The sequence below is a fragment of the Manis javanica genome, chromosome 1 (assembly GCF_040802235.1).
Source record: "Manis javanica isolate MJ-LG chromosome 1, MJ_LKY, whole genome shotgun sequence".
Lineage (NCBI taxonomy): Eukaryota > Metazoa > Chordata > Mammalia > Pholidota > Manidae > Manis > Manis javanica.
The window spans coordinates 231,393,117-231,411,595 of record NC_133156.1 but is presented as its reverse complement, the minus strand read 5'-3'; the positions used below and the strand labels follow the sequence as shown (position 1 = coordinate 231,411,595).

At 39.2% G+C, this 18,479-nt stretch overlaps 1 protein-coding gene across 2 annotated transcripts in view; it reads right to left on the bottom strand.

Annotated features, from left to right (window-relative positions):
- Positions 1-18,479, bottom strand: part of NBAS (NBAS subunit of NRZ tethering complex) — a 331,046-nt gene that overhangs the window by 136,178 nt on the left and 176,389 nt on the right. For both annotated transcript variants that reach the window (XM_073216361.1, XM_037026472.2), the window contains exons 33-35: positions 15,296-15,409; positions 12,977-13,134; positions 12,147-12,236 (exon numbers count right to left, since the gene is read on the bottom strand). In XM_073216361.1, coding sequence (XP_073072462.1) covers positions 12,147-12,236; positions 12,977-13,134; positions 15,296-15,409 — 362 coding nt within the window. The remainder of the gene's footprint in view (positions 1-12,146; positions 12,237-12,976; positions 13,135-15,295; positions 15,410-18,479) is intronic.

Here is an 18,479-nt window from a genome sequence, read left to right as displayed (position 1 = left end):
CTACACTCTCACTAAAGATGGTTTGAAAAATTCAAAAGAATAGGTAAAAAAAAAAAAAAGGATATTTCATCACAGTTCCAAGATGCAAATACTGCCAGCATGTATTTTCCCTGCCTGTCTGTAATCTCCGCTAAGATTAAAAAAATAATTTTTATGTAAGTATAAGATGTATTTAAAAATGTGCCCACCTTAGTTTGATAGATTTTAACACACCCACATAATCCGCACTAAGACTAAGAACATGCGACCACCCAAATCCCAGATACCTCTTGTGCTCACTTCCCACCACCGACAAGACCAGCACTATTCCCACCTCCAGAGGCACAAATTAATTTTGCCCATTTTTATTTTATATGAGTGAACTTATGCTCTCCTTTGTCTTATCTCTTTCACTGAACATACATTCATTCATGTTCTTGCAAGCGACTGAAGACTGTCCAACTTGCTGTTAGTGTAAATGCTGTCACACTGCTAATGAAATAGCATAATGTGGCTAAATCAGAATTTATTTATCCCTTCTTCTATTGGCAAGCATTTTAGTACTCTCTAATTTGCAGCTAATAGCAGTAATACTGCCCTGAACATGCTAATACTTATCTTTTGCTGAATATATGCATTTCTGGGTATATACCTAGCAACGAAATTACTAACACATAGAGTTATGCATATGTCCACACTTAATAGTGCCAAAGATTTTCTAAATTGGTTATAGTAATTTATACCCTAAACAAGTACAAGAGTCCTGGTTGCTCCACATACATGCCAATATGTTTAACTAAATGTCTTTTTCCTTTTCGCAACACTAGTGAGTATATAATGGTATCTGTTGGCAGTTTTAATTTTCATCTCTCAATTGACTAATGAAGTTGAACACATTTTCATGTTTTCACTGGCCATATGAGTGTCCTCATTTCTGAAGTGTCGTTTCAAATCTTTTGCCAGTCCTTCTGTTGGGTGTCTTTCTTACTCATTGGTAAGAGTTCTATGTTCTGCAAACACATCCCTTATTAGATACATGAATTAGGAACATTTTCTACTAGTCTACAGTTTATTTTTTCATTGCTTTAATGGTGTCCTTTAATACCAAGATCTTAAATTTTAAATTAGTCCAACTAATTTTCACTTTATGCTTAGTTTTTTTTATACTATATTTAAGAAATCTTTGCCTACTCTAAGATCACAAAGATGTTCTTTTACATTTTCCTTGCCATGCAGTATTTTTGCTGTAAATAAAATCTTAAGACAGTGTACTTAGTAGCCCTCTTCTATGCACTCATATCATCATATGCCTGATTTTAATGCACCTACCATACTCTAGTAGATATGACTGTTTTCTTGTCTTCCTAACTAGAAAATAGCTTTTCAAGACAGGGACTCTGTTGACTCATTATTCTATCCTCAGAATATGTGGAAATCCCTACTCTATAGGTTTGAATCTGTAGATATGCGTAAGAAGTCCGGTTTTATTGCACTATTTAAAGCCTAATATGTTGTATCTACAGTAGCTAAGTGTTATTCATATAAGATTTCATGTCACAATTTCAATTCCTGTTCATCTTTAGAAATTTCTTAATTGAGAAGGCATTTGAATGATTTGAGTGTCATCAACTAATCCAAGTACAGAATTAAAAATATAAACATGGTATGGCATTTAAAAAGACTGCAACTTCATTCAGAGGAAAATCAAATCAACTGAAAGATATTAAAAAATGCAGGCTATAAAACAATCAATTCTATTTTACAAAATGAAGCTAAATTTTACTTCTGTTCATATATGGATAGATAACTCAACATAGGAAACCTAAAACATATGAAACTTAAAAGTTTGTTTCAGAAGATAAATGAAATTCACATGCTCAGAAATGTATGTGATAAAAGTATTTTCTATAGGAGATTCCCCTAATGAGCCATTTAACTTGGGGGGCAGTCTCCCAAGATTATAGTAACCAGAGTCATTAATGAGGAAAATAGTTTTCTTTCAACTTCACGTAATGGGAAAAGAAAAAAGACATTAGGCAAAATTTATTCCTGAAGTGCATTTTTTATATTCATAGCTGCACACTGATTTAGTCTTATAACAGCAGGAACAGATTAATTTCCAAAAACCAAATCAACAACTCCTAGCATAAAATTTAACATGAAATCTCATTAATGTTAGGTGTGTTACACAGCTCAAAGGTTACCTTACCAAGCACAAAGAATATTTTTCAAATGCTACAACAGACACCATTACCAAACAGGTTCACAAGAACAAGGACAGTTCAAAACACTAAGCTTGGCTTACAGAAACAATTCTTGTTCAATTACTATAATGAATAATCTTAATAGGAGCTGCTTTCTCTGGTGCTGGTAATACAAAGGTTAATTTCTGAGGCCCCATTTTGTCTACTGCAAACTGAGTTGGGGGTACACATAAACTAGGTGAAGATTACAAACTAAACTCAATCACTCTCTCTTCTCCTCCAACATATATTTAAACAGTTCAAAGTACTCCTCTGTACCTAACACTGATAGCAAATTTCACCCTGAACTCAAAATATGAAGTATGCCATCTTTGACAGTAATACAGTAACAGTAGGGGACTTCAATACCCCACTTACATCAACGGACAGATCAGACAGAAACACCAATAAGAAAACAACGCCTTTGAACAACACATTGGACCAGACGGACTTAAAAGATACATACAGGCCATTCCATCCCCAAACAGCAGAACACAACATTCTTTTCAAGTACACTTGGGACATTCTCCAGGATAGAGTACATGTTAGGCCACAAAGCAAGTTTCAATAAACTTTAGAAGACTGGCATGAAAAAAAATCAATTCTAAGAAAAAAAACCTTGAAAAAATATAAACATGGAGGCTAAACAGCATTCTATTAAACAACCAATGGATCAGTGAAGAAATCAAAGAGAAAGTTAAAAAATAGTTGGAGAATAATGAAAAGAAACACAATAGTCCAAAATCCTTAGGATGCAGCAAAAACAATTCTAAGAGGGAAGTTTATAGCATCACAGGCCTACCTCACGAAACAAGAAAATTCTCAAATAAACAATATATCTCTACAGCTAAAGGAACCAGAAAAGGAGCAAAACCCAAAGTTAAAATAAGGAAGGAAATAATAAAGAGCAGACTGGAAATAAATGAAATAGAGACTAAAAGAAAATACAAAACAGCAATGAAACTAAGAGCTGGTTCTTTGAAAAGATAAACAAAATTGAAAAAACTTTAGTAGACTCATCAGAAAAAGAGAGGACTCAAAATAACAAATGAAAGAGAAGTTAAAACTGACACCACAGAAATATAAAGTTATAAGAAATTAGTATGAAAAATTATATGTCAACAAACTGGACAACTTAAAAGAACTGGATGAATTCCTAGAAACATGCTATCTCCCAAGACTGACCCAGGAAGAAACAGAAAATCGGAGCAGATCAATTACTAGGAATGGAACTGACCCAGTAATCAAAAAACTCTCAACAGACAAAAGTCTGGGACCAGAGAGCTTTATAGGAGACGTTTACCAAACATTTCAAGAAGCGTTAATACCTATCCTTCTCAAACCATTCCAAAAAATTGAAGAGGAAGGAAAGTTTCCAAATTCATTCTACAAGGCCAGCATCAGCCGGATACCAAAACCAGACAAAAACACACACAAAACAGGAGATTACAAACCAATATCCCTGATGAACAGAAATGCAAAAATGAAATATTAGCAAACCAAATCAAAACAGAAATAGATTCATAAATACAAAGAACAAACTGGTGATTGCCAAAAGGAGTGGGGTGGTGGATGGGCAAAATAGGTGAAAGGAATAAAAGGCACAAACTTACAATTATAAAATAAGTCACAGTGGTAAAAAGCACAGTATAGGGAATATAGTCAAATTTTTTAAAAAAAGAAATGATGCTACATTTAGAAGTATCTGTCAGAGGAGCAGCGGAAAAACACCCCATGCAGTACATCAGTCTGATGTGTGACTCTGCTTCAGTTCATCTGCTAATTACCAGGCCAGTTACTTACATGTCCCCCCCTCTGGGAGTCATGGGCTCCTACACATTTCAGATGGAAGTTATAAATCCGTTCTCCAGAGAACTGAATGCACATGCATGTGCACACATATCAACACATAAAGTAACAGAAACACACACACCCCAAATTTGGCACACTATTTCAGGGGCTTTAGCAACCAAATACTTCTTGGATCTCAGGATGCTTGGACCCAGATTAAGAGAAAATTAGAGGTATAGAAGTTATATTTTTATCTTTTTTCCATGCCTTCTTTTTAAGTCAGTTTTGATAAATTATTTGGGTTTCCAAGTGTATCCACAACATAAATTTACTGAGCACGTGTTTCTGGCATGCCTACTGTGTTTAAGACCCAGGGCTAGGTAACAAGGTCACCATGCTGATTATGTTATGTACCTTGCTCTCAAAGAATTCATAATATGTCAGGAAAGAAAGGCAAATAGTTATTGGTAAAGTAAGGCAAATTGCTCTAACAACTTATCAAATTGGACCCATTCAAATATTCCTCTGGTGTAATAACTGCCCATCATGTCCACATCTTATACCTTCATCCTCATTTTACTCATTCATTCTTCAATATTTATGACATCATTATAACAGTAACAGACACTATTCTAAATGTTGAAAATATAGCAAAGAACAAAACATAGTTCTTGCCACAAAGAGTTGACATGTCAAGAGGAGGTAAGCAAAAAATAAATATACAGCATCTCAGAGAAGTGTATCAGCTAAATGATCAGAGCTAGGGAGAAAAATAAAGTGGTGCACTGTGAGAGGGGAGAGGGGGCAGTGGGTACAGACACAGTGATGGTGTACCCAGAAACGAGGGACGTTTTCACTGCACAGACATCTGAGCAGAAACCTGAAGAAGTGAGAGGACAAGCCATCAGATATTTGGGAGAACAACATTGCGGGTAGAATACAGTAGGTACACAAAGGCCCAAAGGCAGAAGTTGCTAGGAATGTTCAAAGAATGGCAAGAAGGCCAATATGCCTGGAGTCTGCTGAGCTGCGTGAATGCTGTGTGGGGAGAGGACTGTGGAAGCGGGGGAGGTAAAGGCAAACAGACAGTAGGGAAGACAGATCATGGGTGTCCTTTGTTGGAGCGTAAACAGTTTTTACTCTGAGGAGTCCGGCCTGATCTGCCATATTTTTAAAGAGCTGCTCTGGCTGCCCTGTTGAGCCCAGCAGGGGAAAGGGCAGAAGCCGGCAGCCCAGTACAACACTACTGTTAACTTGGGTGACACACGCTGGTAATTCGGACCAGTGTGGTAACAGCGGCAATGCTACACTACGGTCCAAGTCCAAGTCCACTGGGAAAGCGGAGCCAAGAGGATTTCTTCATAAGTTTGCATGTGTTATATAGGACAAAGAAGAATCAGGACCAACAGCACAGTTTATGGCCTAAACAACTAGACAGATGGAGCTGCCACTCCCTGACACAAGAAAAACCCCAGAAAGAACACTTTTGTTAGTGGGGTTGAAATCAGTGATTCAATTTTAATATAATGAGATTAGGACGTCTATAAGAAATAGAAGTATAGATGTTCGGTTAGGTCTTGAACTCAGAAGGTGAGAGCTAGAGCTACAAAGCACAGAATTGTGTGCACAAAGTCGGTACTAAAGTCATGATAATGGGTGAGAGCATCTAGGAAATGAGTGCAGATGGAGAAGAGCTTAAAAACTGATGCCTGGGGAATCCAACATTTGGTTGGAGGGTTGAGGAAGAACCAGAAAGGACGATGAGAATTAGCAGCTAGGGAGGCGTGAACAAGACAAATGGTTTGTCCCCAAAATAGTGACAGGTATGAGTCCAATGCTACTGATAGGTCAAATAAGACAAAAACTCGAGATTTGTCCCATGGATTCAGCAACAAGAGGTCACTGCAAATCCAAAAATGCTGTTCTGGTGAAACAATGAAGAGAAAATCCTCACAGGAAGTAGTCAAAATATAACAGAGGAAAAGAAGGCGTGGCCAGTGTTAAGAGGAAAGCAAAGGAGTATAGGAAAGCCCCTCAGAGCAGCACACGAGACCATACAGGGTACGTGATCAGAGCACGATGCCGCCTTAGAAATAAAAGCAAACTGCTAAACCCTGCACATTTCACTGTGACTAAGACAACTTAAATGTATTATTTTTGGAAAATAATATTTTGCAAATGTATTTCAGTAGCAAATCTAGATAAAAAGTAAAAAAATATTCCTTATTACTAAAAAAGCTGTGCTAAAACTTAAAGAAAACAAAACAAATATATTAGAAACGCACAGGCCCTATAAAGAAAGTGCAGGATAAAAGGTGGAAGGAAATCTGAATTCTAACCGTGGTGCTAAAAGAGGAGGCAGCTAATTTAAACCTTTGTGAGAAATGGAAATCTGTGATACAGATTCACCAGCCCATCAAAATGGTGTGACTCACTCCTGACCACCAAGCTCTCAACTTGGCCAACCCGTTACCGTACAAGCATGCCAACAAGCAGAGCAGCTCCTCCGGTAGGATCTTCCTGAGAGAAAATACAGTACTGACTGAAATGCCGGAGCGGGTCTTCTGAACTGCGCTGGCTGAACCGTGTTTTCATCCAGTTCCCTGACGTCATGATCGCCATGGACTCATCTCTCATGGCAAAGCCAGCACCGACACAAAGTTACAGAGGAGAAACCACAATGGGAAAGTTTCTACCTCAGGAGCCCATGTCTAGCCCTTTATCCCAGGGCAACACCAGCATGATGATGCCAAGGCACGTACACAAGCAGCTCGGGGCAGTTCAATCTAAAAGGGAGGAAAAGTACACGCAATCTAAATGTCCAAAAACAAAGAAAAATAAATAAATCATGGTACCTGCATCAAATGACCATCATCCCACCATTATATAAATGGTCTGCAATGACAGGAGCAGCTGTCCATGACACAACATTACATGAAAAAAGCAAGCTTCAGGGCAATCTATGCAGTATGAATCCATTTTAGTCTAAAAGACAAAATAATAATTTTCCAGGAGACAGAGCTGTACAGAAATTCTGCCTACACTCAGAAAAGGTCTGGAAGGATATATATAAACTTAAAACTGTTTACTTCTGAGCAGTTAAGATTCATGGATCGGGTGGAGAAAAAGAACTGAGAGAAGAAAGAGAATTTATATTTTAACTTATTATTAATATTTTTTTTATATTTTAAAAAATCAGAAAGTTACCAGAAATTTCCAAGGACTTCTTGTGAAAAGTTAATAAACATTAATATTTCAACATAGATTTTTTTCCATATTTGATTTTTTTTCCCACTTACAAGAAATAAAACACATCAGATAATGTTGATTATCTAAGCCCCTATGGATTAGATAAATGGATTGTTAAAATAAACCCCTGTACTATTTTTTTGATTTAAAAATATCAAAACTATAAAACTCATAGGAAGAAGCTTAGCGGTAAATCCTCACAACTTTAAGTTAGGCACACATTTCTTAGACACAATAGCAAAAGCACACACTGTAAAAGAGAGTATTTCTGGACTTCAGCAACATTAAGAACTTTTGTAATTCAAAGCCACCATTAAGAAAGTAAAAAGTCAGGTTATATTCTAAGAGAAAAATACTTTTAAATCATGCATCCAATAAAGGATTTGTACCTGGAATTAAAAAAAAAAACTTTTAGAGCTCAATAAGACAAATAATCCAGTTTAAAAATAAGCAAAATATTTATAGCCATTTCACCAAGGAAAGTACAGGAGTGGCCAATAAGCACATTCAAAGAAGCTCACTGTCATTAGTTATTCGGAAAGCACATGTCAAATTAAGGAGATTCTACACACATCCACAAGAATGGCCTTAGTCCAAAGCCCGTCAATAACAAGTGTCAGTGAGGATGTGACGGAGCTGCCGCCTTTGCACTTCCTGGTGGGAAGGTAAAACTGCCACTTTGGAAAACAATTTGGCAGTTTCTTCAAATGTTAAACACACATATACCATACGAGGCAGGAGTTCCACTCCTAGGTACCTACACGAGAAACCAAAACCCATTTTCATAAAAAGATTTGCCCACTGAAGTTCGCAGCAACATTATTTCATGGTAACTAAGAAACGGAAACAACATAAATGTCCATTAGCTGGTGAATGGAAAAAGAAAAGGTTCCATATTAGAATACAATTGCCACTTTGCTCACTTTTATTTAAATATTTCTAAACAATCCTTTCCTAGGTTCAAAATAGCTCTATGCTTAGCTCGTGCCCCAGCTCCAAACATTAATTAGTCCAGTTGCATAAAATCTGTAGCCACTTAAAATCTTCACAAGTTTTCCCACAGTGAAAATGATTTTTTAATGGAAACCTTGTATATAATCCATTTCCAACTCTAATTAGATTTATCTGGGGAAAACACCATTGGCTAAATGATGTAACTAGTACTAGCTAAACAAAATGTTAATATGCTCTAAGTGATGGAATACTGTTATATCTAAAAAACATAACCAACATTAATAAGAAACTAGAAAACTGTAATTTTGGTAGTTATTAACAAATTACACATTTTGTTCTATTTATAAACAAATATTTTGTTCACAGGGACAACAGCCAATATCTTCAAACTTGTCGTAAAGCAAATTCTACTGCACAGCAATTCCATCTTTCCTTTGCTGGATATATAAACAAAAACCATTATGTTCACAACTGAGTAATGAAAGTCTTGAGCATTAAGCAGATTACACAGTCAGCTCTCATTTATGAGTTATGATTTAATGTGGTCATTATATCAACTGTGAATGGGTAACACACAGCATCCTGTAGCTCAGCACTCCATTTTATCTAATATTATAGTAGCTATAATAATTCTGAAATGTGCTTCGCGAATCAAAGCCATAGTGCTCACTCAGGGTTTGGACTAGCACTTCAGGAGACCGAGATCCCTTACAACTGGCTGGAAGAGGACAAAGGAAGACAGGAAAGCTTTTAAGGAGCTTAAAGAAAAAAAGCAAAAGGCGGGACTGGGGGTGTCAGCCAATCGTTCTCGAGGAGCTCCTGTGCCCCAAGTGGAACACGGAAGGGCTGCTGGTGGTCTCCTTCACCGACTCGACAGACTCCCACCGACTCGACAGACTCCCACCGACTCGACAGACTCCAGCGGAGACGCTGCTCCCACTTGCAGAGATACACCATGTCCTACTCCTAAGAAGCCACTTAGGGGGCAGGCTGACACTTTCTCATCCATCAGAGGAGGACAAAACAGGAGAACCAAAGGCACAAAGGCTTTTTATGGATATTAAAAGGAAGGATGGGGATTCAGAATAAGCTCACACACCTGAACTCAGAAACACTTGAAATCCTGTACCAGAGAAATGACACATCCCTTACAGTGGCCAAAACATAACATGATCTCAACAGCCAGCACAGGATACACATAAGAGTTAAATGGGAAAGTGCTTATATTTTCAGGCTTAATCTACTTTCTAAATAATTTTTAACTAAAAACTAATCTTTACGCAGTGGGAGTTTTCAACTGCACTTTATTAAACATTCCCCAGGCACTCGCTATATGACAATCACCCTACGGAGAGTATGAAGGAAAAGGACATGCCTCCAGCTACCACACAATGCCAAACCGTACCACACAAGTGCCAACACAGTGACCTGTGAGCGTGTGGGGACAGAGGACGAGGACAGGCAGAGGATTCAAGAAACACTCCACAAAGACAATGATTCTTCAGATGGGGCAAGAGGTATGAGCAGAGCATGGGATACAAAGGGCAGTTAGAAAACTAACTCGACATCGCCAAAGGTGTGGAAAAGCCTACTCAGAGGATCATGCTAAGTTCAGCAAGACTGGCACACAGTACACACATGCCTGGAAGACACGAGGTGAGGCTGGAGCCGGGGACATGGCTGGACAAGTGGGGAAGTATCAGAGGTTCAAAAGACACAAAACTTGGGATAAAGAAGATCTCATTAAAAGTAGATCTTTAACTGGCCCTTGAAAGATAGTAAGTTTGCCAATTCCTCTTTATAGAACACTTAGTAACTGCTGGCCAATGTAGGAACTGCCCTGAACCCCATGGAGACAACACCACAGAATTTCACGGGCTTTCATATCCAGTGAGAAAATCCAAAAAGTAACTAATTGGTACAAGTCCAAACACACCAAAGGACAAATGTCCCCACACCACTGCAGGCCCCTAGAAAATGCGCTGGCACCTACCCAGAGGGAGCCCAAGAAAAAAAGTCCACTGTATGCTACACTGAACAGGAGACAACAACCTCCACTGAGGGTCTGACCTTCTAGAACAGGGATGCTCAATTCTGGTAAGCCAGTGACCTCATATGGCTATTTAAATTTAACTGAATTAAAATTAAATTTAAAAATTCATCCCTTAGTTACACAGCCATTCAGTGCAATGAATAGCTAGATGTAACGAGTGGCTACCATTCCGGGCAGTAGAGATACAGGGCATCTCCCTGACGACAGAACATTCAACAGCTCAGTGCTGGGCTGGAGTCACTATTACAGAAGGAATAGGAGACAACTGCCTTAAGAGCAGAACAATCACATTACAGACAACTCTGAGATCCTCAGATCACTTAGTACTGAATACTGTATATTCAGTACATGTTTGTCAAACTGATACAGGAGAAAGACTTATGGAAATGAGATAGCTAAATATATTCTGTGGGGCAAAAGTTAAATATCTTTGCCCTAACTCCATCAATAGATTCCACCATGGAAGCTCTGAATCAGACTTCTAAAAGTAATTAGACAGTAGACAACTACAAATGAATGTAGAAAAACAGATACAGCAAATTAAAAAAGAAAAAAAAAGATTAGATACAGCTCCCCACAACAGATATGTTCCAAATAGTTACTAGAAAAATGAGCGACATTTCACACTTTGAAAGTGAAGTTTACTGTTGAAAAGAATCCTATGGAAAACCAATCCGTAAAGATTATCATCTCTTAAATTATCTAATTAAAATATAAAAAACTGAGCTACTTTCTTTAATCTAAAATAATGACAATTTTATGTTACTAGAAACAGTCATGAAGGATTATATTCCATAGAGCAAACACTGACCAACACAAGAGAGCTGTCAGGTACACATACTACTACTTTTCTCTCCAGGATGACCTACCATGAGACACATACCTACTTAATGGTTCAATTTTATTCATAAGAATCTTAATAAGTAAATGGAAAAAGATAAAAAGCCAATAAGGAAATAGGCAGGAGAACGAACAGGTAGCTCACAAGAAAGGATCTCTCCTAGGATAATTCCATCTCATTAGTAATCAGAAAAATGCAAATCAGAATCCCAAATAAACATCACTAAACACTTAAAAATGCCAAGGTGCTGGAGTAAAGTAAATGGCCATCCCAAACACAGCTGATAAGGGTGCAATCAGAAAAAACACTCTGGAAAATCATTTGGATTATCAACTGAGGAGGAACATATACTTTTCTGCTAGCTCACACTTCCAGGACTAGGCATGTGGGCATCACAGAGAAAGGTATGCATGTGTGCATTAAAGACACGTACAAAATGATGATGCATTATTTTTAGTAGCCAAAACTGAAAAGAAACCAATGCCAATCAACAGCAGAATGGATAAACTGTAATGCATGCACACTGCAATTAATTTCCACATAGCAATAACAATGAGAAAACTACACTACATGTAATAGCATGGATGAATCTCATAAACATAATGTGAAGCGTAACTATTTCCATAAAGTACAAAAACAGGTAAAATGAAACTACCGTGTTGGAAGGGATGTGATAGTTATCAGAATTATTTAAAACAACAAAAACACTAAATCTGATATGAGGATAAGAAAGGAGAGTGGTGATCTCTGGAAAGACAGAGAAGCATTAGAAGTTACTGGGCACGGTTGTCAAGGATTGGTGGAAGGGTGGTCATGTGCTATTTCTTTACCTGCATGGTTGATATCTGTGTGGTTATTGTGTGATAATTTATTGAGGTGGATATTTTTGTATTGTGTATTTTTATATATAAATGTTAATTTCACAAAGAGGTTGAAAAGAAAGAGTTCCATATACACACCTCACACACAACGTCAGGCGGCCCATTTCATTCCTTAGAGAGCTGCCTTTCAAATTCTCCCCCCACCGCTAACTTACCTCGTGTAGCGCTTTACTAATTAACGGTGAAACACTGATACTCTCCCCTCCTTCTGGATGCATCTGGAAATTCACTCTTTGATACAGAATCTGAAAAAGTAACATGATACATTATCAAGGATTTATGCTTATAAATTTTCCTCTCTTCACAGTGAAGTCTGGACATTTAAAAAGTATACTTTTGAGGAAAAAAGTTGCTATTTCATAATGAATAGTTTTTGGTAACAGGCTTACTTTAGGACTTCATGGATACAACAAGGATAAAACATTTTCAGAAGTGGGAACTGACCTGTGAAATACCTGATGTACAATGTAATGAATGACTATAACATGAAAATGTGAATTTCAGAATCTCTTCCTATCCTAACAGGGTTTTGCAGCAAAAGCACTATCTTCCCTCATGCTGACCTATACTGTGAATTTTAGGAAACTGAGCATCACCCCAACCAAAGCCCAATCGCTTGCTGCTTCCAAAGGACCTCTAAGGATTGTGTCATCAATGATTTCAACTGATACGGTTGTAAGTATATTCTACTTGACCTTTTCTTATATGTTTTATTTTTGACAATACTAAACTTTCTCTCTTATATTCAGTAATCTGTTTCCTGATATTACTGTTTTTCCCATATCCACCTTGTACCATTTCTTCCATACTGTAAGTAAAGCCACTATTTTATATCTTAATAGCTTCAGATTCTTTTTAAGAGACAAGCTATTTTCCTTTCAAAGTATCCTATTATTAAAAGACAAAAGACCACAAATCTCAGATCCATACACCCAACAAAGTGCACTTCATACAGTTCAGTATTTACTTTATTGGGAGTACTTACTTCTGTCTGCAGAGAGCTGCTAGCTGCCAAAAGAGGTTCAATGCTGCTAGGGGGGCAATGGGTCAAAGCAAAAGCCATGAGCTCTTGCCGAGTGGCCAAGTCCCCATAACTTTCCGATTGTCCTAACTGGCTACAAACATCCCAACTTTTCGAATAACCTGCAAAATAGGCAAGAGAAAACAAACTGATTTTCACAAGAAGAAAAATCTCCACTCTAACATGAGAAATTCAATGGTTTTCTGCTCAGTCTTGTGTTCCAAAGCAAAGTCATAGTCACTGGTGATGCATAGTTTTACACAAGCAGAAACACATAAGGATCTAAGGTAGAAAAGATTTATTAGGCTGGTCTGTTATCCAAGAAGTTCAGCACTACTGTAGACGTTCTGATAAACTGCTTTATTTTAGATTCCCTGACAATGACTACAAGTAATCCCCTGAGCTTTGATGTGGAGTAAAAAGCTAGATTCGGAATTCAAAGACTTGAGGGTGTGGCCTAACCCCTTTTTGGCATGTATGAGTCTCGGGGAGTTGCAAGTATCACACTTCCTTTACTATTTCAAAGGAACAATAATAATGATGCCTTCTTCATTGGGTTGTTGAAAGGATTACAAAACATTTGTATTTAAAAACACTTTGTAAATTGCAAATGCCTAGAAAAAAGAATGACAGATGGCTGCACAGAATCATTCATTTCATAGAAGACACTGAAGGACAGTGCCAAGAACACAGTCAGCCCCTGACTCCCAGCAGACATCATTTTCTCCACACAATTTTATACTATGAATTCTTCTACACTTGTATTCTTATTTGAAGGAGTTCCAGTTTGAAAGTAGGGTTTTGGTTTTCCTTAAATAGAAAGGTTTCAACCCAGAGTAATTTCTCTAAATATATAAAATAAAAATTAATCCAGATGCCACTCTTACAGGATAAAATTATTACAAAGCTCTTTAAGAAAACTATTTCAGAGTAATGTGACATTTTTTTCCAGAAAAACATAATTATTCTGAACTTAGTGTTATAGTATGAAACACAGCTTTTATGAAACGAATTTTATAATGCTGAGATTATAAATCATTGAATTTGTGCCCAGTTTTGAACATTTGCATAGAGGTACTAACAGATTCTCTCCCTGACCAAACCTCAGTCAGGCAGCTCTGCAGCCTATTTCTGGCAGGCCTACACCTCGGCTTGTCCTTGCTGAGCCCATACAGCCATTTTACCAATAATCCTGCTAAGTCAGGTGGCAGAGAACATCCCACACTTGATAACTGGTCATTCTTGACATCTGATCAAATTCCTCATCCCTCACTCTTGATACACAATCACCCTGTCCTGCCTTCAGCAAGAATCCTGTCGTTTTAGCAGGAATCCCACCAACTGCCATGTCTCATTGTAGTAATCTTCCACCCACTGACCCCTCTTCTCTGCTCCTTGGCTATCAATCCCCAGCTGTCCTTTATTTGGAACTGAGCCCTGTCTCTCTCCCCCTACTGCTTTAACATACATTACATATATGTTAAACATATAGTTTTAACATACATTACAAAAATCCCAAATAAAGTCATCATTACTGTTTTTAATGAGTCTCAAAATAGTATTTTCTTCAACAGTCCACATGTAATAAGGATGAAAACCCAAAGTACACAGCTCTCTGAGCTGTCATGAAGTGAAGCACTGCACTTTTAATCACTCATTATGAATGCAGACAGTGGGTAAAAAGATGTACTTGGGCAGTGGGTACAAAGTAATAATTGGGCACAGCTACAAGAAGATGATTTAGTGCAGAGAGCCCGTGATAAGACTGCATCGCTTCCTACCCTACTGGAGAATGTGCTCTTTAATAAAAAGATTATTCCACAAAAAAATCTGAATTCAGAGACCTGAATTTGAACTTCAATATGAGAAATTCCCGGGTTACAAACTACTTCCCAATTTCTCAACATTATTTTGAAAATCATGTTATCCTTCAAAAAAAAATTAAATAGAAATATTTACTGTATAGTCACAAATTACAGATACACTAAAAAATTTAAATTTTCTTTTCTATAAATAATACCTCAAAAGGCATTAAAACAATAGGGAAAGGAAAACAACCAAAATCTCGGACAAAATATGAGTCCTGAGCCATTAAAGTATTTATATTAATATGTAAGCACATGGCATACTCACTCATCAGTGTTCACAATATGTTTCCCAAGTCTTATGAGCAAAATGTGGCTGGCTTACCAATCAGGCCAATTGATTTCAGAAAAGCCCTTTTCCATTATTCATCATGTAAAAAGGACATGAGCAAAGTGGTAAGTAAGCAGTCTACTTCACCTGTGGCCATCAGCTCCTGACAATGGGCACTGGCTGCTTTGTAGTCATGGCAACGAAGTGCTTGCTCAACTAGAAGGATGAGAACCTGTCCACGCCTTTCTTCTGCATCTTCACCTGTGAGCACAAGCAAATGACTTGATAATGGCAGCATCAGCTGATAAAAGACCTCATTAACACTGTCTTCTGAATTAATTCAAAAATTAAAAGTAGCGAATAAGCTTATTTTTAAAAGATTATAGACAAAAGGTCACAGCAACTTTGACTTTCCAATCTATTTGTTAATCCTGGAATTAGCTCTCAGTTTCCTAAGAAACCAGTGATTAGTATTAGCCCCAGAGCAACCATTCCAACCTAAGCAGAGAGGGAAAATTTTAAGCTTTTTGCTATTTCTTTTTTTGTAGTTTGCCCTTTAATGTTCTGTTTCTAATTATAATAAATAAAATTATAAGGGGGGGGGGAACTTAAACAGAAAGTACAATGAATATAGTTTGCTGATGGTATTTATCTTATTATAATGTCTACATTGTAAGAACACATTAAAATACAGTTTATGTTAACACAAAGACCTTATTTCCCAAGAAAGTTCTTAGCTGTCTGTCTTGTCGATGGGTTTCACCTCCGGGCAAGTTCACCATGGATTCAATGTGACCATAGAACATTTTTGAGGTAAAAGGGTTATACCCACCTTTATTCCCACGGTGGCAGGTCCATCACTAAAATCCCGTTCACTAAGAACCAGTCTGCATGGGCAAGCCGGTCTCTGCCTCTGGGCCTCTCTGCCCCTGCAGCCATCCCAGTCTCTGTCCTCGGCACTGCCACCACTCCAGCCTCTGCTCTCCCGCAACCATGCAGCCGTGCCACTGTGTCGCCCAAAGCCCTGGGCGGGGCTCTTTATACAGAGTCAGTAGCAGCACATTGCCCACCTGTGTGCAGTGAGCTAGCCAACCAGGGCCAGGGGAGAATCCTGGCCACAGGAACTTTCAATTTATCCACACTCCACCCCTCCAGGATTCTCTCCTCTCAATCTATGTGCCCTCAATCCTCTGCAATGGTCCCTGTGCAAGGAAGCTGGAACACTATAACCAAACTTCATAATCTACTGACAATAAACAAATAACAAAAATGAAATAACCCTCAAGCCTGAGGAAATCCATTGCCACCAAGAGGTCATCCTGGCTGTATTCAAACCAGTTCTCCTCAAATGAGTTAACCAAGAGGACCGTGGGTGGGCCTTACAATACCCACCTTCCCCAGCCTCCCAACAGAAAGCCTTGCAGACACACAGGCCGATCTCGTTGCTTTGTCTCTGCCTCTGCTTCGTCCTCAGTGGCCGGAACGGCTGCTCCGGTCTCAGTTGTTGCCACAGCTCCGGTCATCCAGCTTCTTCCGTCTGCTCCTGCCTTTTCAAACCAACCCACATCTGGGTCCCATGACCTTCACGGGGCCCTTTAAATGCTTCCTTCGAGAAGCAGACCGTGTTTCCTTTTGTGCTGGAGCCTGAGGCAGAGCCCAGAGTGCCCCACAGCCTGGGGAGGGGGCTGCGCCTCTCCTGGAGGAACCTGCAGTTGTCGAGTCCTCTGGGCTTTTCACCAGCTTTCACCCAGGTGGGGTCTCAACCCAGGAGGGCTGATGCCTCCGGCACAAGGCAACGGCAGGACCTCCACCCCCACCTGTTCGTCAGACCTCCGCTCCTCCATTTCTGGGGCTGACGGCCCCACCCCATCCTTCCCCTGCCCCACAGCCCCTTGCAGTCTGCGCTCCCGTGCCGCTGCTTCTCGGGCTGCTGCTCCTTCCCCTGCCCCACTGCACCCAGCAGCCTTCATGCTCTCGGCAGCCTTCATGCTCTCTCGTGCCGCTGCTTCTCGGGCCTCTGCTCCTTCTTGTGCTGCCTCCTCTCGGCCCTTTGCTATTTCCACAGCACTTTGTAGTGACACCACCCCAGTCAGTAACGAATTTGCTTTCGCCTGGGGTGGACCCCAGTCCGTCACCCATTCCCAGTCCCACATGTCCACAGGGGGACACTCGAATGTCTCCCCATCCATAGGAGCAGCTGCTGAAACACTCCTTCCATGAGGTCAGTCTGTTCTTTTCCTTGGTCAAGAATAAATCCTGCTGACTACCCTCAATTGTCTTGCCAATGGGCTTTAGCCCCGGGCCCAGGCAAGTCCACTAAGGATTCAATGAGACAGAGGAATGATAACGGAACATTCCTGGGTTGAAAGAGTTTATACCCAACTTTACTTCCATGGTGGCAGGGCCATCACTAAAATCCCATTCACTCAGAGCGAGTCTGCATGCGGCAAGCCAGTCTCTGCCTCTGGGCCTCTCTGCCCGCACAGCCGTCCTCTGGGCCTCTGTCCTCGGCACTGCCACCACTCCAGCCTCTGCTCTGCTCTCCTGCGGTCTTGCAGCCTTGCCACCATGTCGCCCAGAGCACTGGGCAGAGTTCTTTATATAGAGTGAATAGCAACATATTGCCCACACATGTGTAGTGAGCTGGCCAACCAGGGCCAGGAGAGAAACCTGGCCACAGGAACCTTTATTTTATCCACACTGTCACTTGCTTCTATGACATCTCCACACTTCCCTTTAATAAAATATATAGTTTAAGTGTCCCTCCTACATGTCCCTGTACTTTTCATTCTCTGAGCACTACATCCTCTACCAGAACTTGAGCTTTGAGGACAAGGGTTGCTTCCTTGCTGAATTCTCAGGTCCTGGAACCAAGTTGTGCATGTAACTGGGGCTCAAAAAATACAGATACTCAATGAAATAAGTAAAGATCTATCTAGAATGTCATTTTCAATTGCAAGACAAATACTCAAAAATTATAATACAAATCAATTTGTATACATAGGGTAAAAAGAAAAAAAATGAAAAACATTCTATATTTTAATGAGGCAATGAAACCTTAAAATTGTTTTCAATATATCCAGAAAGAAAAGAAAGTACGTTCATGGCCCCTGCATGTTTAAGCTATAATATGGTTTTGAAGAAAAAGTAATATATATACAGAACAAGGTGAATGAAAGGTTTAAAATATGCCCCTATCAAACTTCTTTCTGTGCATCACACATTTAAATAAAATTCAAGGCAAATACTGGCCCCAGCTAGTCTAAAAGAGTCTTAAGAAAAAGGGAAGATACAGCACTAAGATTCCCTGTTATTATTATCAGAACAGCAC